This window comes from Athene noctua, chromosome 8 (assembly GCF_965140245.1).
Source record: "Athene noctua chromosome 8, bAthNoc1.hap1.1, whole genome shotgun sequence".
NCBI lineage: Eukaryota > Metazoa > Chordata > Aves > Strigiformes > Strigidae > Athene > Athene noctua.
The window spans coordinates 18,748,542-18,768,420 of NC_134044.1; the positions used below are offsets into that span (position 1 = coordinate 18,748,542).

At 57.5% G+C, this 19,879-nt stretch overlaps 1 protein-coding gene across 2 annotated transcripts; it reads right to left on the reverse strand.

The window, feature by feature from the left end:
• Positions 1–1,583: 1,583 nt before the first annotated feature.
• NMUR1 (neuromedin U receptor 1) lies at positions 1,584–6,422 on the reverse strand. Of its 2 annotated transcripts, none has more exons than XM_074912260.1 (4): positions 6,305–6,422; positions 5,269–5,583; positions 3,918–4,814; positions 1,584–2,851 (listed from the first exon to the last, which is right to left on the reverse strand). In XM_074912260.1, the coding sequence occupies exons 3-4, from the start codon at positions 4,810–4,812 to the stop codon at positions 2,448–2,450; spliced, it is 1,299 nt and encodes a 432-aa protein (XP_074768361.1). In that variant the 5' UTR covers positions 4,813–4,814; positions 5,269–5,583; positions 6,305–6,422; the 3' UTR covers positions 1,584–2,447. The 2 variants fall into 2 exon arrangements, with proteins under 2 accessions (XP_074768361.1, XP_074768362.1); XM_074912261.1 differs by lacking the exon at positions 6,305–6,422 and adding an exon at positions 6,216–6,282.
• Positions 6,423–19,879: the final 13,457 nt, after the last annotated feature.

Here is a 19,879-nt window from a genome sequence, read left to right on the forward strand (position 1 = left end):
TCCCCTCCTACATCCAAGGAGAATTTGGGGTAGCCAAGAAGGATGCGGAGTCCCAAACCAGGAGAGAGCAGGGCAGCTGGGGACACAAGCCTGAATGAAGGCAGAGCCAGTGCCTCACCTTTCTGTCTGCTCTGAGCTCCACTCCAGCTGTGCCCCAGGACCCCCCCAAAAAACCCCAGGGACACACACACTGTCCTCCGGCACTGACCAAGGATCTCGTGCTGCAGTGGCCACAGCCATATCCTTGCACAGCCCAGCTGCTCACGAGCAGGGGGACATGTCCTGCTAACTGGTGGCACGAGGGACCCCAAAGCTCCGCACAGGCAGCTGTCGCTGCATAATAAAACGCTATCAAACTGCCTATTAAAATGCCATTCCCTGGAGATTTGTGGCTGGGTAAGCAGCTGGGTGAAGTGAGATGGGGCAATAACAGCCATTGAGGAGGCATCAGTCACATGCACCTCTGCAGCAGTGACAAGGGGCCCCACATGGCTGCCAGGGTGCTGTGCCCTGCCAGGACCATCAGCGATGGGAGAGGAAGAGGGAAGGAAACAGACGGATCTTGATGCCCTTGGCCATGCTGACATCCTCTGGAGAGAGGCTGTGAGCAGCCAGCAGGACCCTGAAGTGCAAAGTTACTGCATCCCCACAGCCAGCAGGACCCCACAAGGGTCAAGGAAGGGCTTTGACCACAGCAGACCCTGCTGTGGGGATGGGGAGTCAGGGAGGAACTGGCCACACTGCCCCCACGTCAGGGACCGGATCAATGAGGGCAGAAGGGAGTTTGCAAACCCCAAATCCTGCCCATTCTTGGTTGCTGGCCTGGCCGCAGCCCTGTGTGATGTGCTTAGGAGGGGCTGGAAGCAGAGCAGCAGCAGGCAGCAATGTCCCTGTCAGTGCTCTGCCTGGGGCTTGCTCCCCCAGTATTTCTGCTCAGGTCCCCGAGTAAGCCCCTCTGGCACATCCACACTGCCCAGAGGCACGGCTGAGCTGAGGGAGCCTCCCCGGCTGGCCAGGGGGGAACTGGGGCAGGGGAAGCTCTGTGAGGCAAGAGCTCAAGCTGCTCAGAGAGCCCCTCAGGTGGCATTTCAGAGCCTCGATATTTCATGCTGTGGAAGGACCTGGCGTATGCTGGGAAGTCAGTGGCATTGATCTCGGACAGTAAATCAATGGGTCCTTCCAGCCTGGGGGAGCATGACCTGCCAGCCCACGCTCCCTGGCATTTTCATGACATTTCCTGAGCCGTCTCTGGGGACAGCTTGATCATCACCGCTCTGGAGGCAGCTTCCGCTCCGCAATGGCTCCAGCCCCATCTCGGCCTGAGCATCCCAGAGACCAGGGAGGTACACACATCCTGCTCATGCCTTCCCTGCCAAGCTGTGCCCTGAGCCCACCAGGTCCTGCAGGCAGAGCTGGCGGGACACCCCGGTGCCCATCACCCTGGCAGATGGCCTGCCCATCACCACCCAGGAGGATGACCCAGGCTCAGTCCCATGCTGGGAGCAGAGCTGGGTCCTGGGGAACACAACAAGGGCACAAATCAGGCCAATGGCTCTCTTTAATTCTCAGTGAGGCTTGGCCCATGCAGGGCAGGGATGGAGGAGGGCTCCCTGTATTCCCCAGGGTACAGGGGGCTGCCGTGGGCTGAGGAGGAGGAGGGTAGCACCTGCCAGATACATGTTGGAGTGGGGAGAGCAGGGCATGTTTGTGGGGCAGGGGGAAGGCGCAGAGCTGCAGGCAACCTGGGGCTCCCACTGTCCTGTCCCTGCAGGCTCCAGCTCTAGAGTGAGCAGCAGTGCTCCTTCCCTTGCCCTCGGGGGGCTGGGGCAGGAGGAAGGCTGGGAGCAAGGAGCCAGACCTGGCCCCCTGCAGCTGGACACAGGCTGGCACCACAGAAGAGATGTGCAAGAAAATCAGGGGCATGTCAGTACCAGAGAACCCTGGGGAGGTCTTGAGGGAGAAGACACCCACAGACCTTTTTCTCCCCACTCCATCCCATGCAAACCCCTCCTCCCCTTTGAGTCTCAAGCTGGGTGCAAGCACCTCTTGGGGCACCCATCCCACATGGTGTCTCAAAAGAGCCCAGGGTGCCTGACATCCACGGGCTCACATAGCTGAGCCAGGAGGGATGGGATGTTTTTGGGGATTGCTGGCATATTGCTGACATAGAAGTCAGCCATCTCCACACCACAAGGGTTGCCCTGGCCTTGGCCAGCCGCGGTGCTGAGCACAGCAGGTGCAATGCATCCCCGGGGCACAGCGTGGCCACCACCTCCATGTTACCATAACAGCACTGCTGAGAAAACCAGCCTCTGCATCGCAGCGGGATGGCACAGAGAGGTGGGGACACCTCCATCGCTCCTGTCCTGCTCCCCACCACGGGATAGGTGCACTCGGATGCTGGTGGTGGGGAAAGCTGGTCCCATCCCACCGTGTCCTCCCACTCTTCAGCAGAGGGACATTGCAGGGGTGGTGGCCTGGCCTCCCTCCACCTCCTCCAGCTTATACTCCTTGGCATCGGAGAGGGGCAGCCCATTGGTGCTGGGCACGGGCTCACACTCAGTGCTGCGGGTGGTGGTGTGGGTGACGCTGGGCGAGTATTTCTGTGACTGCGGCAGGTGGTGGCCGGGGTGGCACATCACCTCCTTGAACATCTCCCGGAAGCGGGTGGACATCAGGTTGTAGAGGATGGGGTTAGCCGCCGAGCTCAGGTAGAAGAAGACACCCGAGATGATGTGGACGTACTGGAACATGTGGAGCATGTGGCTGGTCCAGGTGGAGACGAAGCTCCAAACAAGGCGGTCGGTGTGGAAGGGGGCCCAGCAGATCCCAAACACCACCACCAGCACAACTGTGGGAAGCCGAGGAGCAAGTGTTACTGGGGGGACAGCGCTCACCCACCCAGGGACCTCCAGTCCCTGACCAAGCACTGCCCTGTTTCAACTTCAGACATAGCAAAGAACACCCATAAAAGCACAGGAGAGAGGAAGGGGAAGAGGGGAAGGGCCCTCCCAGTGCCTTTTTGACTTGCCATGGCAGGGCATCCAGCCTCTGGGCACCTGGGCACCTCCACTGGCAAAATCCAAGGAGCAAGAGCTATTTGTGCCCTCTTCTTGTTTTGGGGTTTTTTATAACCCAGCTCTGGTGATGGAAAGGGGGTGATGTATAGGTGGTCCTGGAGTCCCCTGCCCTGCCATACCTGCACCACACTGCACCTGTGGCACATGGGGACAGGTCCCCCTTTGTCCTTCCCCCAGCCCTGGTTCTGAGGAAAGCGGAGTTTTCACTTGGCTGGGACATAGCAGAGAAGCAGTCCTGGCCCCACAGATGGACTGGGCTGGGCAACCCGCCATCGCTGTCACGGGGCTGGGAGCATGCGGAGGTCAGCGTGCCGGGGAGAGACAGCTACCCAAGGGCGGCCAGCTCACGCTGCTGGGAAGGGGGCCAGAGGCTGTGGGGCTGGGGAGGGCAACAAGGGTGCAGAGCAGTGGGACAGAGGAACCCTCCAGTCCAGCCTTGGGTCAGCACATCACTGCCCAGGACAGTCGCAGCAGCTGCAGGGCTGGGTAGGAACTGGTTCCTCTTTGGGAAATCCCACTGCCACCACCAGCATGTGAGGTCTGGGCTGGGGGACGGGGAGCAGGTTCCCCCATCCCCACCCACCCCCTTTCCCTTTCTCACCCAGCACTTTCCTGGAGGAGGAGAGGTCTTGTGACTGGGAGGGAGCTGGCACAAGCAATCCTCACCACTGGACCAGAGCCACTAGATCTGCCTTTGCCCTGACATGTGGTGATCCAGCCTCAGTGCACTGGACTGGCTGTGCCTCAGTTTCCCCCCATCACTCTCCCAACACAGCCTTGGGAGATACCCCTGGCTCTGCCCATCCCCAGCACTGGGCTCCCCAGTTTCAGACTCACACAGCATCTTTGTGACCTGCCTCCTCTTGACTTCCTTCTGTCTGCGGGTGTTGCAGCAGTCGTGGCCACTGCCGGACTTGGCTCCCAAGGCCTCCAACATCTTTTCTTTCTTGAGCTGCAGGCCAATGAGCAGGTAGAGGACACTGATGGTCCCCATGGGCAGGAAGAAGAAGATGATGGTGGTGATCTGGATGATGAGGTTGTAGGTCAAGCGTGGCTTCACCAGGGTGCAGATCTCCGAATCGGGGATCTGACCCCGGCCGGGCACGTAGAGAGGCTGCAGCCCATGGAGGCTGGTGTTGGGGATGGAGCAGATGACTGACAAGACCCAGATGGTGACAATGACCCTCTTGGCATGGTTCCTGGTCACCACATACTTGGCCTTGAGCGGGTGCACCACAGCAATGTAGCGCTCCACACTCAGGGCCGTGACATTGAGGATGGAGGCAAAGCAGACGGCCTCGAAGAGTAATGTCTTGAAATAGCAGCCGCTGGCACCCAGCAGGAAGGGGTAGTTGCTCCACATGTCGTACAGCTCCAGCGGCATCCCCAGCAGCAGCACCAGCAGGTCAGAGACAGCCAGGCTGAACAGGTAGTAGTTGGTGGGTGTCCTCATGAACCGGTGCCGGAGGATGACGATGCAGGTGAGCGTGTTGCCTACTGCTCCCACCACGAAGATCAGCAGGTAGATGACACAGATGGGGACAAAGAAGCTGGACCGTCGAGGTCCCAGGTACTTATTCCGCAGCTGCTCCTCTGTCAGGTTGGCGTCCTTGGGGTCAAACAACGTCTCTGAGTGAGTCCTGTTGCAGAAATCAGGGCTAATGGGCTCCACTGGAAAGTCTTGCTGGAGCAGGGGGAACCTGGAGCCAGAGCAGTTGATGTAGAAATTCATGGCTGCGGAGAAATGGGGAGGTTTGCAGGATGCTTTCCGAACCCCTCTGCTGCCGCTACTCCCTCTGCCCCTCTCCGCATTGTTGGTATCACAGTGCCAGGATACTGCTGATCAGCTGCGCACCCTGGCACCCATCCTGCCCCAGCCACAGCCTTTCCTTTGAGAAACCACCTCCCAAACTCCCTCCAGGGTTTCCAAGTGCTCCTCGCCCCATTTTCCATCCACAGACAACCCTGGCAGTAACCCATCCCACCTTGGCCCCTTTGCCCTGTCATCGGGGGGATGTCAGCAGGGCTGTTCCCTCTCCCTGCTCCTGAAGCAGAGCAGGATACAGCCCCAAAGCCAAGCCCCAAAATCGATCACAGCTCCAACTCTACCAGCTGTGCAGAGAGGCTGATGGGGCAACCATAAAACAGACAGAGGGAAAATTGATTTTCCAACCCAAGAAAGACTTACAGCTTGTTGGAAAGCTCCAGATGAAGGCTGAGGTAGGGCTGAGGAAGGAGTGTGGGAGGGGATGGAGACTTCACTGCCTTAAGAGGCAGGCTAATGAAATCCTGCCGCTGCTCTCCTCTTGGAGCTCGGAGAAGCTGCCTGCCCTTATCCACCTTCTCCCTCTTGTCCTCCGTCAGCAGAGACGCTGGTGGGCGAGCCGGGGGGGTGCTGGGGGGCTCCTCTCCCACCAGTGGGCAAGCAAAGCCGGGTGCTGAGACCCCACCTCTGCCGGGGGCTGGCTCCTTGCCTTCAAAGCAGCACTGCCGACAAGATGCTCTTTGGAAAGAGAGAGGAAATAACGTTAAAGTAATAAACTCCATTGACTCGAAGAGAGTCCCAGGGGAGGGCGGTGCGGCCGTCTCCATCCCCACCAGCAGCAGGGATTTTCCATTTGCGTGGCCTCCGTGGCCAGGCATCGGCCAGCCCCGCTGCTGTCCGGACCCTGCCCGGCGTGGGAGCCCGGGCACTGCCCGCTTGTCTGGGCTCATCCTGGGGAGATGCAGACGGACCCAGCGTCTTCCTGGGGTCTCTCCGCTTCCAGATGTGCAGCCCCTCGGTGACCCGAATCACTCCCCCATGGAGCAGGTGGCTCCAGCCGGCTCCCGTCAGGCTTTGATGGGAGGAAGTTGCTGTCGCAGCGTCACCCATCGCCCCGCGCCGGGGTCTGCTCCCTCCCTGCGCCCAGTGTCTGTCTGTCTGTCTGTGCCTGTCTGTCTGCATTCCTGCCTGCCCTCTGCGCTGGCACCCCGTCCTTCCGATAACCCCCCGCTCGCAGGGCAACACTCCTGCTCGGTAGCTGCGCGCAGACCCACGCACACCCGCGTGCACACAAATACATGCCTACACACACGTGCACATATATGCACGCACATACACCTGCGTGCACACACAGACGCTCCCACACTCACTCACGCATTCCTGCGCTCCACGGACCCGCGGCGGAGCTGCGTGTCCCCGCTCCACCCGCGGCTCCTCTCTCCTCCCACACGTGCTTTACCGGTCTGAGCCCAGTCCGGAGCCGGCGGAGCCCACGGGCGCCCACTCCCGCCGCCGAGCCCGCATCCCGAGTTGGGGGGGGCCTCCTCACCTCCTCGGCCTCCCCGGAGGTGGGGAGGAGGCGGCCGAGGGGGCGGTAAGGGGCGGGGGGTGACACCGGGCAGGGGGGGGGTCGGAGTAAGGAGGGAGGCGGCAGCACCATCGCTCCGCCGCGCCGTGCGACGGCAGAGGGCACTGCCAGCCCGCGGGACGGGCAGGCACCCGTGGGCACAGGTACACGCATCGCTCCCTTCATCCTCTCCGAGGGCGGCAGGGCCCAGGGGGACCCGGTGTGTCCCGTCCCGTCCCCCCCCCCGGAATGACACCTTGAAAGGCTGTGGCATCCTGGGGACCCTCCTCCGTTCAGCCAGTGCCAGCACCATCCTCATCCTGCACAGAGGGGTTTGGCCGGGATGGAGCTGGAAAAGATTCCAGCATGGCTGGATTTTCGAGCAGAAGGGACAGGGATCTTGAAGAAGGAGCCTGGAGAGACCTGCCGGGAGAGACCTGCCGGGAGAGACCTGCCTCCAGCCCTTCACCCCCGGCTCCCACCCGGGCTGAGCCCCAGCACAGCTCATGGTACTGCTGAGCCTGGCACCTGTGGCCAGGCTGCAAAGAGCTGCCTGGATCCAGTGGCCTCCAGCACCAGGACACTGCCCCTGGGATCCTGCACTCCCAAACCCCGCTCCTGATGCCAGAGCACAAAGCAGATGGGAGCAGCACCACTCACCCCTCTTCCCTTCACAGCCCAAGAGGGGAACTGAGGCACCAAGCTGCAGTGGTGCCCCCCTTCCAGGGAGACTCAGGGACCATGGGAGTGCTCTGCCTCACCGCTGCTGCGAAGGGAAGCAAACGGAGCCTGGATGCACCCAGAGATTGTTGGCAGCATGCAGGTGAGCAAAAATGTCCCCAAGGACACCAGTCACAGCCTGGCACTGGGGCAGAGCGCCCCATGAGGACTGCACACCCTGGCACACTGCTCCAGAGCACCCATGGGCTGTGGGGTGCTGGCTGCACGCTGGGGGAACATGACCCCCCCATTGCCCTGCCAGCTAGTGAAATAAATCCAAAGGAGAGCAGCAGGGGACAGTGCTCAGGGGGAGGCAGGCAGGGACACTGTGCTCAGACCAGCCCAAGGGATGCCCCAAAGCCCTAGAGACATTTTTCCTCCACAGTTTAATAAGATGCAAATACCCTAAAAACCTTGAGAGTGTCTGGCCTGGTCTCTGCACACCCTGCCCTTCCACATGGGCTGGCAGCAAAGGCAAAGCCAGCCCACAGCCTCCCTGGTCCATGGCCCACTGTGCTGGAGCAGCAGATCTGTGCTCAGCTCTGTCCCTGCTGGGTGACAGTGATGGGGGGAAGAAAGACCATGGGGATGCCAACAGAGCCATTGTTGTGGCACTGCACACCAGTGCCAGCCCCAAAGGGCCACTGTGAGTCTGTAGCAGAGCTCAACACTTTTGCTCAAAGAAATTTCAGAGCAGGCAAGGGATGATATGACAAGACCAGCAAAGCTCTGGACCAGTTTAGTAGCCCTAAGCTGGCCCTGCCTCTGCTCCCAGCAGCAAACAGGCTGCAAATAGAAAGTGGCAGAGCGAATGCACAGAGGGCAGGAAGGGTCCAGGGCTGCCCCGAGACATAACTTTCCTCTGGAAATCATGTCCTGAAGCAGGAGAGGAACTACTGAAGCCAAAGAGCTGGAGGGTAAATGGGCATAAATAAGACATTATACAAGGGGAAAAAACCCAACAAGTTGGAAATGTTTGAAACTGGGAGGGAGAAGAGGTGCTGCCCACTCCTATGGGAGTGATGAAGGCAAAGAAACTTCATCCCCTCTGGGGATGGAGACATGCTAAAAACCCAGGGGTTTATGTCACAGGGCTGGTGACAGCAGGGACAGCAGCTGTGTGATGCTGGCAGAGGCTCATCAGGGCTGGATCAGCAGATGCCAGGGTGGGTGAGAGTACCAGGGAGCTGGCATGTTGCAGGCCACAGCTCCTGGGTGGCAGAGCCAGAAATGGTAGCTGATGGGCAGAGATTTCTATCCCTGCCTCCAGATTGTGCACAGGCTGTGTTTTCCCCAGGGGATCCTTGAGGCAGGGAATAGATCCCTCCCAGTGCAGAGTCAGGTTGTGCTGTACCACTGAGGCACCAGGAGCCTGAGCAAAAGTCCACTTGAGGGATTGCATCAGGGGTGAAGCATTCCTGGAAGTAGCTCATTCTCCATCCTTTCTTTCCCTTCCATCCCTCATCAGCCTCCCCCATTTTCTGGCTGCACACACACAGAGCCAGCTCCCAGCACAGACCCTGTGCACTATGGCACAGCCATCTCCCCAGTGCTTGGGACAGAGGCTGTTCCCTGCATGCAGCCACAATACCTTCCATTCCCGTCCCATTCCTCGCCCCTGCCCGAGCTTTGCTGCAGGGCAGTCCCTGGGGAGCCCCTGGAGCTCTGCATCTGCATCCTTGTCCCATGGGGATGATGGGACGTCTGTGGGGACTGGGGCATTTGGAGGCTGCTTGGGTTGGAGCAGAACAATGGAGATGCTGCTGCGCTCTTATCAGACTTCAACATCTGTTTCCCTGCAGTCTCCTTCCCTAACTGAAGACGACAGGCATGTGGGTAAGGGTGGTCCATGAGGAGCAAGGACCAGGCAGAGCTGGGTTCACTCAGAGCTGAACCATGGGTCCATCCATCCCCCCCAGGTTGCCACATTCTGTTTTCCAGGTGGCAATAGATCCCTGTTGTGCTCACCTGCAGTCCAGTTCTCCCAGCCCTGGTTTTGCTGGGACACCAGAACCACTGGACCAAGGGTCCTTCTCTCTTTGCTTCCCCCTTTCCTCCACCATTCCCATTAGCCTGCTGGAGCATCTCTCATAACTGGTTCCTCAACATCTGCTCCCACCCCACCTGCTGTTTTATCTCTTTGGGAAGAGTTGCTGGCTCTCAAGGACACCACTTCTTTCCTTTGGCATCTCTTTTTCTTGCTACCCCACCACCCTCCCCACCCCGAGGCTCCACAGGCCTGACAGTGCTTCAGACTGATCCATTCCGGTTTCCAATTTTCTAATAAACGAAATAACCAGATGGTAGCAACTCCTTTCTACTACTGCTCCCCCATTGCTTAAAGAAGGCAAACTGCACAAACTGCACATGGGAGCAGGACCCTCCAGCCTATTCCCCTTATCAGGCACTTTATCATATTAAGCCTGCCTGGGGGGGGTGGCTGGCAGCACACCAAAACCTGCTCCTCACCACGAGTTTCCATGGCCAGAGCATCTCTGGGCTGGGCTGGAAATTTCAGCAGCAAGTTGGCAAGCCAGGGGCACCCATGAGGCTCTTTAGCTAACCCCAGCTCAAGGGATCTCCTCGATCTTCCTGCCCTCCAGTCTTCCTCCTGCTCCCTGCTGCACATCCATCCCTTCCCATGAGCCAGCCACTGCAGAATCTGTCCCTGCCCATGGCCAGGTCCTTCCACATGCAGATTAAGGCTGGCACACAGAGGTTGGGCAAGGCTGGCTCTGCAGCATCGCCAGGAAAATTAAGGGACCAAAAGAGAGGACAAACAGTGGCTTTGAAGCTTGAGAGCTGCAGCCCTAATAACCAACTGCATCCATGCCCGGCTCTTTCAAGGGCGCATCACTCACAATAATTGCAGGGCAGACCAGCACAGCCTTTTACAGAGCTGTCTGTGCTCCATCCCCCCACTTCTTCCCCTGCTTTGCAGTTTTAATTAACACCCTATGGTCCTGAGCACAAAAAACCCACCAAGCCACAGAGCAACACTGCATCTGAGAGGGAAACTGAGGCACAGACAGTCGCTTGTCCTCTTCATGCCATCCTAGAGCAGGTGAGAGCCCCCGGGGTGCATCCCTCGCTGCCACAGAAGCAAGAGGACAAGCAGCCCCTTCACAGGGTATCTGCAGCAAATCTGCCCAGGCAAGGATAGCTGGCACAGACAGAATGGGGTTATGAAGCTTTGGGACAGGAATAAACCCTCTCCCCTTGGAGAACAAACCAACCTGTCGGCTGCAGGGATGAAGAGGGGTTTCTCTCCCCAGTGGGAGCTGCCTACTCAAAGGTGACCCTCTTTGGTCACCTGGAGGTGATGTGTCCAGAGGGTGCATCTCACAGAGCAGGAGGATGCTCATTTTGGTCCCCAAGGCCAGGAATGGCCACTCGGACCTGCAGGACACTAAATAGAGACCTGGATATGGGCAATTTTTCAGTAAGACAGCTGGGGGTGAATGCAGGTCAGGGGGTGGCCTTCCCAAAGCAGAGCTGCTGTCCTTACCCAGCAGAGCCCATTCACACATCCTTGTCTGGTGTGGGACACCCTCCTCTAGTAATTCTAGCATCACCACTCCGCATTTCCAGCCACTAACTTTCTAGAGGCTTTCTACTGCTATACAAAAACTGTTCCTGATCCCAAAATCTCATGTCAGCATCACTACCTCCCTCTCCCCTCTTGTGCAGTTGAAACAGGCAACTTAACCTCTCCCAGTAGCAGCAGCTCTTTCTAGATTTCCAAGTCCCATTTTCTGAACCAGTCAGAACTTGACAGCACCCTTTCCAGGGTGCAGGCACTGGGCAAAGGAGCCAGCAAGGAGCTCTGGCTCCCCCAGGACAGCTAACCACATCCCCGTGGGATGCAGGGCTCGTACCCCAGGATATTCTGTCTCCAGGTGTGGGAACAGGGGCCGGGGTGCTGCTCACAGAAGTCACCCCACAAGCCCCCTCCCAGCCCAGGGTTTCTCCCTGCAGCAACCACTGCATCTAAAGCCCCACAGCTTTTCTCCACCACCCCAAACTGGGCTGAAAAGAAAAAAGAAGAAAAAAAAAAAAGACCATTTGAATGTTCACTGGGATAAAAGCAATCAGCTTTCTGAGGAGCAGCAAAATTGGCCTCTGCTCCACGGCATGTGTCCCCCACATCTACTGGGGGGGACCAGGAGGGCAGACACTCTCTGAGCAGGTATTTGGGTTCCATGGCAACCACAGTTTTGCTAATCAGGACCTGCACTGAGAAAAAGCACATTTTCACCTGGCAGGAAGATTGGACTTTTGCAGGTCCCCATCAGGCTGAGTTGCCCAGGGGTGCTGTCTCAGCTGTGCCTCCACAGCAATGGAACAGGATGAGGGCTGGCTGCAGCCAGGGCATCCCAACAAGAAGCCACACAGCCCCAGTGCTGTGTCCCCCATCTAGCATGAGGCTGGAGACTGTGTTTTTCTACCAAGGCCAGGATGAATCACCCAAGACCAAAAAAGCATCAGGTTATTTCTCCCCAAGCTGCACATGTGTCTGTTGGCCAGGGCTTTGCCAATAACACGCCATTTTCCTGCCTCCCCCTCACCAGCTCCTTCAGCTCCTGTATGACACTGCCCCATGTCTCCACATAGGGTCAGCAGAGGTGGCAGAGCAGACGCTAGTATCACAACCAGCAATGGAGATGGCATTTTGTATCTGAAAAGGAGGGATGCTGCTGCAAGAAGTGGGGCCTTGCAGCCCCAGGCCCACACTCAAGGCACAGCTACCACCATGTTTTCCTTAACCCGGAAAATCCCATCTTGTGGAGGATGAAAGGCAGCTCAATGCAGGTCCCAGGGCTGTGGCAGAGTGCTTTGCAGGCTCAGGGTGCAACAAACAAGCTGTGATGGAAACCCCTCATTCTGGCTGAAATCTGCTCTACAGCAGAAGGACTTGCTGCCTGGCCAAACCAGCTCTGCCTTCGCTCAGCAACACTGCAAGCCAGAGGACACCCAAAGGAGCATTTCACCAGCTGAAAATATGATATTCCAGGCAACCCACAATGAGCTTGGGATCCCCTCAGCTACAACAAGACCTTCTCCAAAGGCAAAGCACATTTAAATTGATCGTGGATCCAGAGCATCTTCCCAAGCAGCAAGAAGTCACTTTTTGGGATCTATTTATTAATTTCCAAACCTCCTCCTTTGTGAGTTGTCAGAAGTAGAGAATTACATGTCACTGTGCAAGGATGGCCTCTCTCCCCTACCCTTGGTTCAGAGCCACTTTGCATTCACAGGTTGATTTAAGGTGCCCCCTCAGTCTCCCAGGGTCGATTGTCAGACTTCTGTTACCTCTCCCACCCACCCCATGGTAGATGTTTGCTCCCTGCCTATGCATGGCTCTCAGCATCCAATTCATAAACCTTTAAAAGGGACTAGGAAGAGGCTGTCAGTTGGAAGGAGAAACAGCTGCTCAGTTTCTGCAAAACCTTGTTTGCAAAGAACACTGGGTGAGGAAATAATGTCTCTGCAACGGGATCCCATTTGCCAAGTAGTGACTTGCCCTCCAAGTCAAGATCAAACTCTCCAGCCATAAAAAAACCCAACCAGCTACAACATCCCAATGAAACTCAAATATGGCAGCAAATAGTGATGTAGGCTAGAAAGAGGGGAACTCATCCCAGGATCTGCAGGCCTTGCCCTGAAGTCATTTGCAAACAAACATCTGCCAGGTCCTGCACAGGACAGGGCGTTGGGGGATGCAGGGATGGGGTCTGCTGTGAGTGTCTTGTTCTTCATGATGTCACCCCCAGACACCAATTTAATCATCACATTAATGGCACCACAATTTTCTTTATTGCTTCATGCCTTTGCAGTATGACAGCTGGTGACTGGGGAGGGTTGGAGTATCTTACACTGGTTGCTGGCACCTTTACTGGTTCACTGGGATGAAAAAGACCTGGGGGTAAGAGGGTGGCTGTTTTGGGGAGAAGAGCAGGGAGCCCTCCCCACATCTGCAGCATTCTCTCCCCTGGCACAGGAAAAGTTGAATGGGGCAGGTAGAAGTGAGAAGGCTTTGGAGAGGGTCACACAGACCTGATGGCCACCCTGTCACCTGAAATGTCACAGAAGCCCCAGACACAGCATTTCAACCATGTATGGACCCTGGTGCTGATGGTAAGAGGGCAGCTCCCAGCAGAGGTGGGCATGTGGTACCTGGCTGGCAGCCAAGGGTGCTGCCAGTCCTCCATAAAGACCCACCCGTCCCACATGCCACATTGAAAGCCCTTTTCACATGGCCACACAGTCCAACTGCCAGGCATGAGACAGGATGCCTTCCCCACTTCTTCACTGTGCAAGTACCACCATACGCTGCTCCAGGTCCTGGGACAGGTTTTTACTCTAAGCCTCACTTTCCAGGCAGTGATATACTTCAGGGCTGGACTTTTCCAGGCTCATTCTGCATCCAAAATGAATTCAACTCAAAAAAGTGGGACACATGCACACACTTTCATTTTTTCCAGCAGCAAGTTTGTGCTTCGGCTAGAGAGAATCAGAACTCAAGGCACACCATGAGCTCTCAGGGATGCCAATGCGGCAACTTTAACATGAATGAAAGTGGTCTGAGCCCCAGGAGGCAAAAACCCACAAATGTGAGCAAACAGCGTGAAATACTCCTGCCCGCTGAGAAGAAGAAATCTAGCAAATTGAGGGAGCTGGCAGGGTTCATCTCTGAGAACAGGCAGCAAACGGCACCTCAATTTACAAGACAGCTGCCAGCGTGCCACCTGCTAGATGCTTGGGCTCCACTGAGGAGGATGAGGACAGCAGATCCAGCCCCTTCAGAAACTTGTAGTGTTTTTCTGCCAGCAGATTGGAGTTAGATACAAGGAGAGCTTCAGGGCAAGATCCCAGCTCTTTGTATAACCTGCCTGATGATTCCTCTTGGGGCATGATGTTTGGTTCAGGGATAAGGAACCATCAGGGAGGTCAGGGAGACTGAAGCATCCAGGATACCTGATTTCTGCTCCGGGATGGATCTGCTATATCATTACAGGATGGGCAAGACACACAAATAGGAGAAACACCACAGCCTGGGCCTTGAGAGGGGTCACCTGTGCTTCTCGGGGCTGTTGGCATCACCTCATCACCTCCAGCAGCAAGCAGAGATCACCAAAGAGGGCAGTTGCTTCTGTCAGTGGCCTCCAAAGGTGACAGATCACCGTGTCTCAGGCCAGCTAAGATGAAATTGCCTTTGGCCAGTGCTGCTTTCCAAGGCTTGCCCACCCCACCAAGCCCATTGGTGCTGCACCATACCTCCTTCAGCCCAGTGCCACAACCCCACCACCCACCCCCTCCTCTCTGCCTCTTCTACCCTCACCAGCCCCTCTTTGGCCACATTCATACAGGATGGGGCACAGGGAGAAGATCCAACCTCTGTCTACCATCAGCAACTGTACCTGGTGACGCAGGCAAACCCACCCACTCGGTGTGGCATAGGAGACACTAAACAAGAAACCATAGAGCAAAGTCACATCAGCTTAATTATGTTGTGACATGTATAGTGACAGAGAGAAGCTGGAGGTGGGGACATGGGCACTAGCAGGTTAAGTATACACTTGCAGGGTGGCAGGTCTGTTTGATACCCTGGGAGGCCACAGCAAGACACCAAAGTCACCCTGCCATTAACTGAGGCCTTTTGTACACCCAGGGGATGGAAGAAGATTAGAGATGATAATTCTCTTTAAGTGGATGAACAGAGATAAGAGACTCTCAACCTGATTTCCACACTCAGAAAGAAACAAGAATTAATAATTAGATATCCCACCTGCAAGCACTAACAATAACTCCAAATCCACATCTCACAAGCACAGCAGATCCAGCCCATCCAGTTCTCCTCTCCAGCAGGATGGCAGTCAGTCAGTGGGTGAAAGCTGTCAGGCTGGCACAGCCTCACCACAGGAAAACTCCCAGTGCTGTCCAGTACAACATGTTCCCAAACTAGGGAACAGGCTCTGAGGTGACTGCACACCCCCCACCTTCTGCCTGGACCTGCTGCTACCCCCATTCCAAGCCCAGGAGCAACAGCCCCTACTACCCTATTAGCCCTTTCTACAGCATCTCCCCAGCCCACCCTCAGCCCCTTTATAGCCCTCAGAAGCACCCACAGCTGGCCCAGGCTGGGCACCTGGGTGAAGGGATGGGCTGGGTTAACCCTCTACTCACCAACTCCCAGCTTTATACTGCTCTCGCCAGCAGCTCTAGAGGAGTGTTGGGGACAGTTGTGCGTCCCACCCCATCCCACCAGTCTACTCTTTTGTGTCTCAGTTTCCCTCTGCATCCCCACCTGCCACTGCAGTTATAAGGAAATTCTTGTTTTCTCCTCTTTTCCCTCCTTGAGGTGTTTTCCAGACAGGTGGGTATCTTTCCCCACCCCAGCTGGCCCACCACAAGACTTGGGGCATGCACACCCTGCTCCCAGCATCTCTGGAGCTGATGAGAAGGGTCTGGGGTACAAACTCAGCCTATAGAAGGGTTTCCTTCCTGCTGGCCCTGCAGCCTGGCCAGGCTTGGTGACCTCCCAGAAGTGTCTTGGCCTCTGGTTGCTTCCCATGCCTCAAAGTCCCCAAGAGCTGGACATTTCCATCTGCTCTACCAGGAAGACAGGATTAAATGCCAGAGCTGGCTGGGATTTCCTCTCCCCAGTCATGCCAGGCTGCTCTGGCAGAAGTACTGAGTGGAAGCCTGGTGCTGCCTGCCTGGATTTGGCCCAGATCCCATTTATCCCATCTTTTCCCTGGCCCACGTCCTCTCTCCTTTTTGCTGACACCATGGCAGCCCCCTGCTCTCAACCCCCGCCTCTGATGTGCCCAAAATCTCCCTCATGCAGGTGTGGGGCTGGGAGCCCCAGACCTCCTGGTCACTGCAGAAAGCAGCAGTTTTCAGTGGAAAGAAGGATTTTGGAGAGGACTTTGGTGGATTAGACACATGGCCAAAAGGTGGCACCTGATTGACTCAGGACTGGTGTGAATCCCATCCCACATGGCTGCTACACATCATGGTCTTTAAATAAATGAGTTTGCCGGGCAAATGGGAGAGATTTTCCTCTGGCACTGTGCAGCCTGTGATATTTCTTCTCCAATTCTCCCTTCACCCACCTCCCATCCCCATCTGGCAGGTTATTTCCATCCTGCTCCCTTTTGCCACCAATGCTGTGTCCAACGCTACGCAAACCTGGGGCGTGGTGAGGTGTGAACGGGAAAGAGCTTCTGGTGCGATGCCACGAGTTGCCATTCCAAGAGCACCAGGCGCATCATCTCAAACCCTCCCTTTCTGGTGCTTTACATCTGCATTCATTTAATGGACATTAATATAGTGGACTAACTACATCCACTATGAAGTAATCAGAGCAGAGTTTCTTCATCCCTTCTTTGGGTTTGGAGATGGTACTGGGTGATGATTTGAACTGGGGGAAACCCACTTGTCAGAGAGACGGTTTGGGGCCACCCCAAGGTGCAGGGAACACTTTCTTTGCTGCTGCAGTCACTACTTCCAGACACGACCGACCTCAAATTCTCTGCTCAGGCAGCTGGGCTGGAGGAGAGCACTGGCAGTGGGGTACGGCCCCCTGGGACAGGAGCTGCAAGCTCCTCCGGCCGGCCCATGGAGGGACAGACACGCGGGTTTTTCTCCCCGGGGTGTGTGACGGCTGGAAGGGGGTTTCCTAGCAGGTTGGCTTTGCAAGTCAGATGGAGAGGTAACAGTCCCCGTTTGGTCTCCCCGAGCTGCGGCGTGGCCCGGCGCCCCGACGCCGCGGTGATGGGCGGCCGTACCCGTGCCGTGACCACGATTCGTGGCATTTTGGCTCCCTCTGGTGGAAACACGTGGGCGCTCCGGCGTGTCCCACAGCCACGGGCCACCACTGGCCACCAGCTGGCCCCGCTGGTGCCAGGCTCCCGGGCAGGGCAGGCCTTTGCCGGCATCCCCGCCGGGGTGGGCTGGGGAGGGGGGGTCGCGCTGCGGCCGCCCACTGCAGCCCCCAGGGAGCGGGGCAGCAATGCCCGCAGGGCTGGGCACGGCGCAGCCGGTGGTGTGGGAACCCTGGGGACATGCTGGCAAATGGGGAAAGGGGGGGCTTGGTGCGGGTCTGGGCTTATCCATGGAGAGGTGTGTGGGGTTTGCTGGGAAATGGGGAAGAAAAAACATGAAATGAGGGGAGAAGGGGGTGTAAAATGGGGAGAGACAACTTGCATGTGGGGGGAGAGCCTCTCTCGGCGGTGGGGGGCGCAGAGCAGATTCACCCAGTCCCATCACATACTTCATGTCTGGCCACTTGTGGTAATTTATTGACCCCTTTCCCTTGCCCAGGGGACTGGGGGGGCAGGGGCTGGGGTGGGTGCGTGGGTGTCCTCAGCGGGAGCTTGACTCCTTAATGCAGTCACAGTTTCGGGGTGACCAAAACAGGTGGGGTACAGCAGTGGGGGTGATGGGGTGGGGAGAGAGGGAGCAGCACTGATGGCTGAGGGGGGAAGGCAGGCAGTGGGCAAGGTTTTGGAGGACATGGGGTGGTGGCAGGGGGACATAAACTGCCTTGGCGTTCAGGACAGCCTGGGAAAGCAGTGCTGCCAAGCCGGGTCCCTCCGGCCAGGGAGGGCTGTGGAGTGCAGGGACAGGGACCAGGGGTTTGTGGAAGTGTCGTGTGTCCACACGATGGCACCAGACCCGGAGCGGTGTCCCCAGACGGGTGGCATGGCATGACCCTGTCCCCGGGCCGCAGGGCTGTGTGACCTCACATCTGGGAGAGATGATGGCTTTTTTGGCAGTGCTCCACTCGTGGAGGGGGTTTAGGGTAACGGCTGTGCAACGGCTCCCTGCCAGCAGCTCCTCTCAGCACCCCTCCAGCTTTGGATGCTCCTGCTTTTGCTCCAGGTGTGAAACAAGAGGGAGGTGTCTAAAACAGGTCCTCGTTTCCCTGCTCCATCCCTTGGTCTCATCTTCTGTCACCTCTCTCTACAACAGGTGTGCCAGAGCCCCCCCCCCCCCCCCGACCCTCCAGCAGTGGCAGAGCCTCCCACTTCCCCACCCCACCAGATAAACCAGAGCCCCCTACCCTGGAAAGGAGGGAGGCAGAGGGTGGGGGAGACAGATGTAAGGGAGCAGGGACCAGAGGGACGTGCCCTGTGCTCCAGCAGCTGGCAGGGCACCAGGGGGCTGCTCAGTGGCCACCAGGATTCGTTGCTCTGGGTTTGGCAGATGATGACTTTGACCACCCTGCCCTGTCCCACAGTGGCCTGGCCAAGGCGAAGGAGCCAAGCTGGAAGCCAGTGCAGAGGGCCATGTTGACAGCATCCCTACAAATCACCTGGGCTAAACCACAGGCTCAGTGACAGCAGGATTAGACCTCAAACCTCTCAGCAGGCAGCCAGGCTCTTCTGCATCCCCAGCACAGCCCTGTGCCTGGGGCTGGTGGCTGTGGGCCAGGATTCTCCCGGCTCCTCCACCTGTTGAACTCTTCCCAAGGAATATGGGGGTCTTCCTCTCCCTGCACTGCAGCCACATTTTCCCCTGAGCCTCTCCCTGTAAGGCAGTGTGCATTAGTAGAGGATGAGGCCTCCAGAGAGGACTTTGGGGAGCCCAGAGCAGGCTTGGGGTTCCTTCAGTGGAGCTCCCCCTTTGCCCATGTGTTTCGGCAGGGTAGGTACTTTCTGCTGCTCACAGCTTTGCTTGCTACAGTTTGCTTAGACTTGGTAGGGAGTTTTCCTTGTTGGTCTCTGCAGCAGTCCAGGGCGTCCAACACAGCAGCAATGCACACAGCGCTCCCTGTGCCATCAGCAGGACAGGCATGTGTCCTGGATGGAGCTGTGAGCCCCCTCCACCCCCTGCTCCATCCCCCAGCCACAGCTCCAGCCAGACCCCTCATCTCTGCGATTTTAGCAGACAAGCCTTTCCCTGCTCTCTTCCCAGCTGCCCCCCACACTGGGGAGTCACCCAAGCTCCCCATCCCAGTCACTGTCCTCATCCCCGTTCCCATCCCCTTCCTCCCCCAGGAGTCCCGCAGCCCCAATAAGCTCAGCAGCTGTTTAACCAGCAGCGAGCCAAGAGCCCATCGAAGAAAACAGCCTCTCGGCCCATCCTCATGCTTCTCCGTCTGCCTGCCTCCATCTGCCAGCTCTTGTTCTACATCCCAACTGGCAGTGCCCTGCAAGCGGAGCCTGCCCTTTCCCCATGCCTCTGTCTTGCCTGCACTGGACCAAGATTTGGCTCAAAGGTCTCTATAAGACTTTGGAAATAACACGGAGGCTGGGGGCTCGCTGGAATGAAGGAAGACTGCAGGACACCCAGTTTGGCTGAACCCACGGTTTCACCCAGAGACCCCAGGCTACCCCTTTCCACTCAGCATCCTTAGGAGGGCTCAGGCCGCACATCCCGGCTTTCCCCATCTCCCTCCATACAAGCAAGCTGGTTCCTGCCCACCTTGCACGGCCCTCGCTAAGTAGCTTTGGCTAAATCCCCAGTCAGAGGAAGCCACTAATCCCCGTGGCTTCGTGGCCAGCGGGATGGCCAGCAGCGCCAGAGCGGTGGCTTCAGGGGTGGCACAGCGGAGGGGCAGGGCAGGGCCCCAGGGAAGAGGGGCAGCGAGTGGCCATGCCCGTGGGTCCACCGCTGCCAGCCTGGCAGAGCAGAGCCTGGCCCAGCCGGGGTCCCAGAGCCGGTGGCAGGAGGGGAGCAGGGATTTGTGCCTCTGAAGAAGCAGCTCCATCGCTATCCGCAAAGCAGATGTCTGGG

Excerpts from the sequence above, each read along its gene's own strand:
- NMUR1 (XM_074912260.1), bottom strand. The coding sequence starts at position 4,812 with ATGAATTTCTACATCAACTGCTCTGGCTCCAGGTTCCCCCTGCTCCAG. Across the intron at positions 2,852-3,917 it reads GCAGGTCACAAAGATGCTGT|TTGTGCTGGTGGTGGTGTTT; the intron begins GTGAGTCTGAAA and ends GGCTTCCCACAG.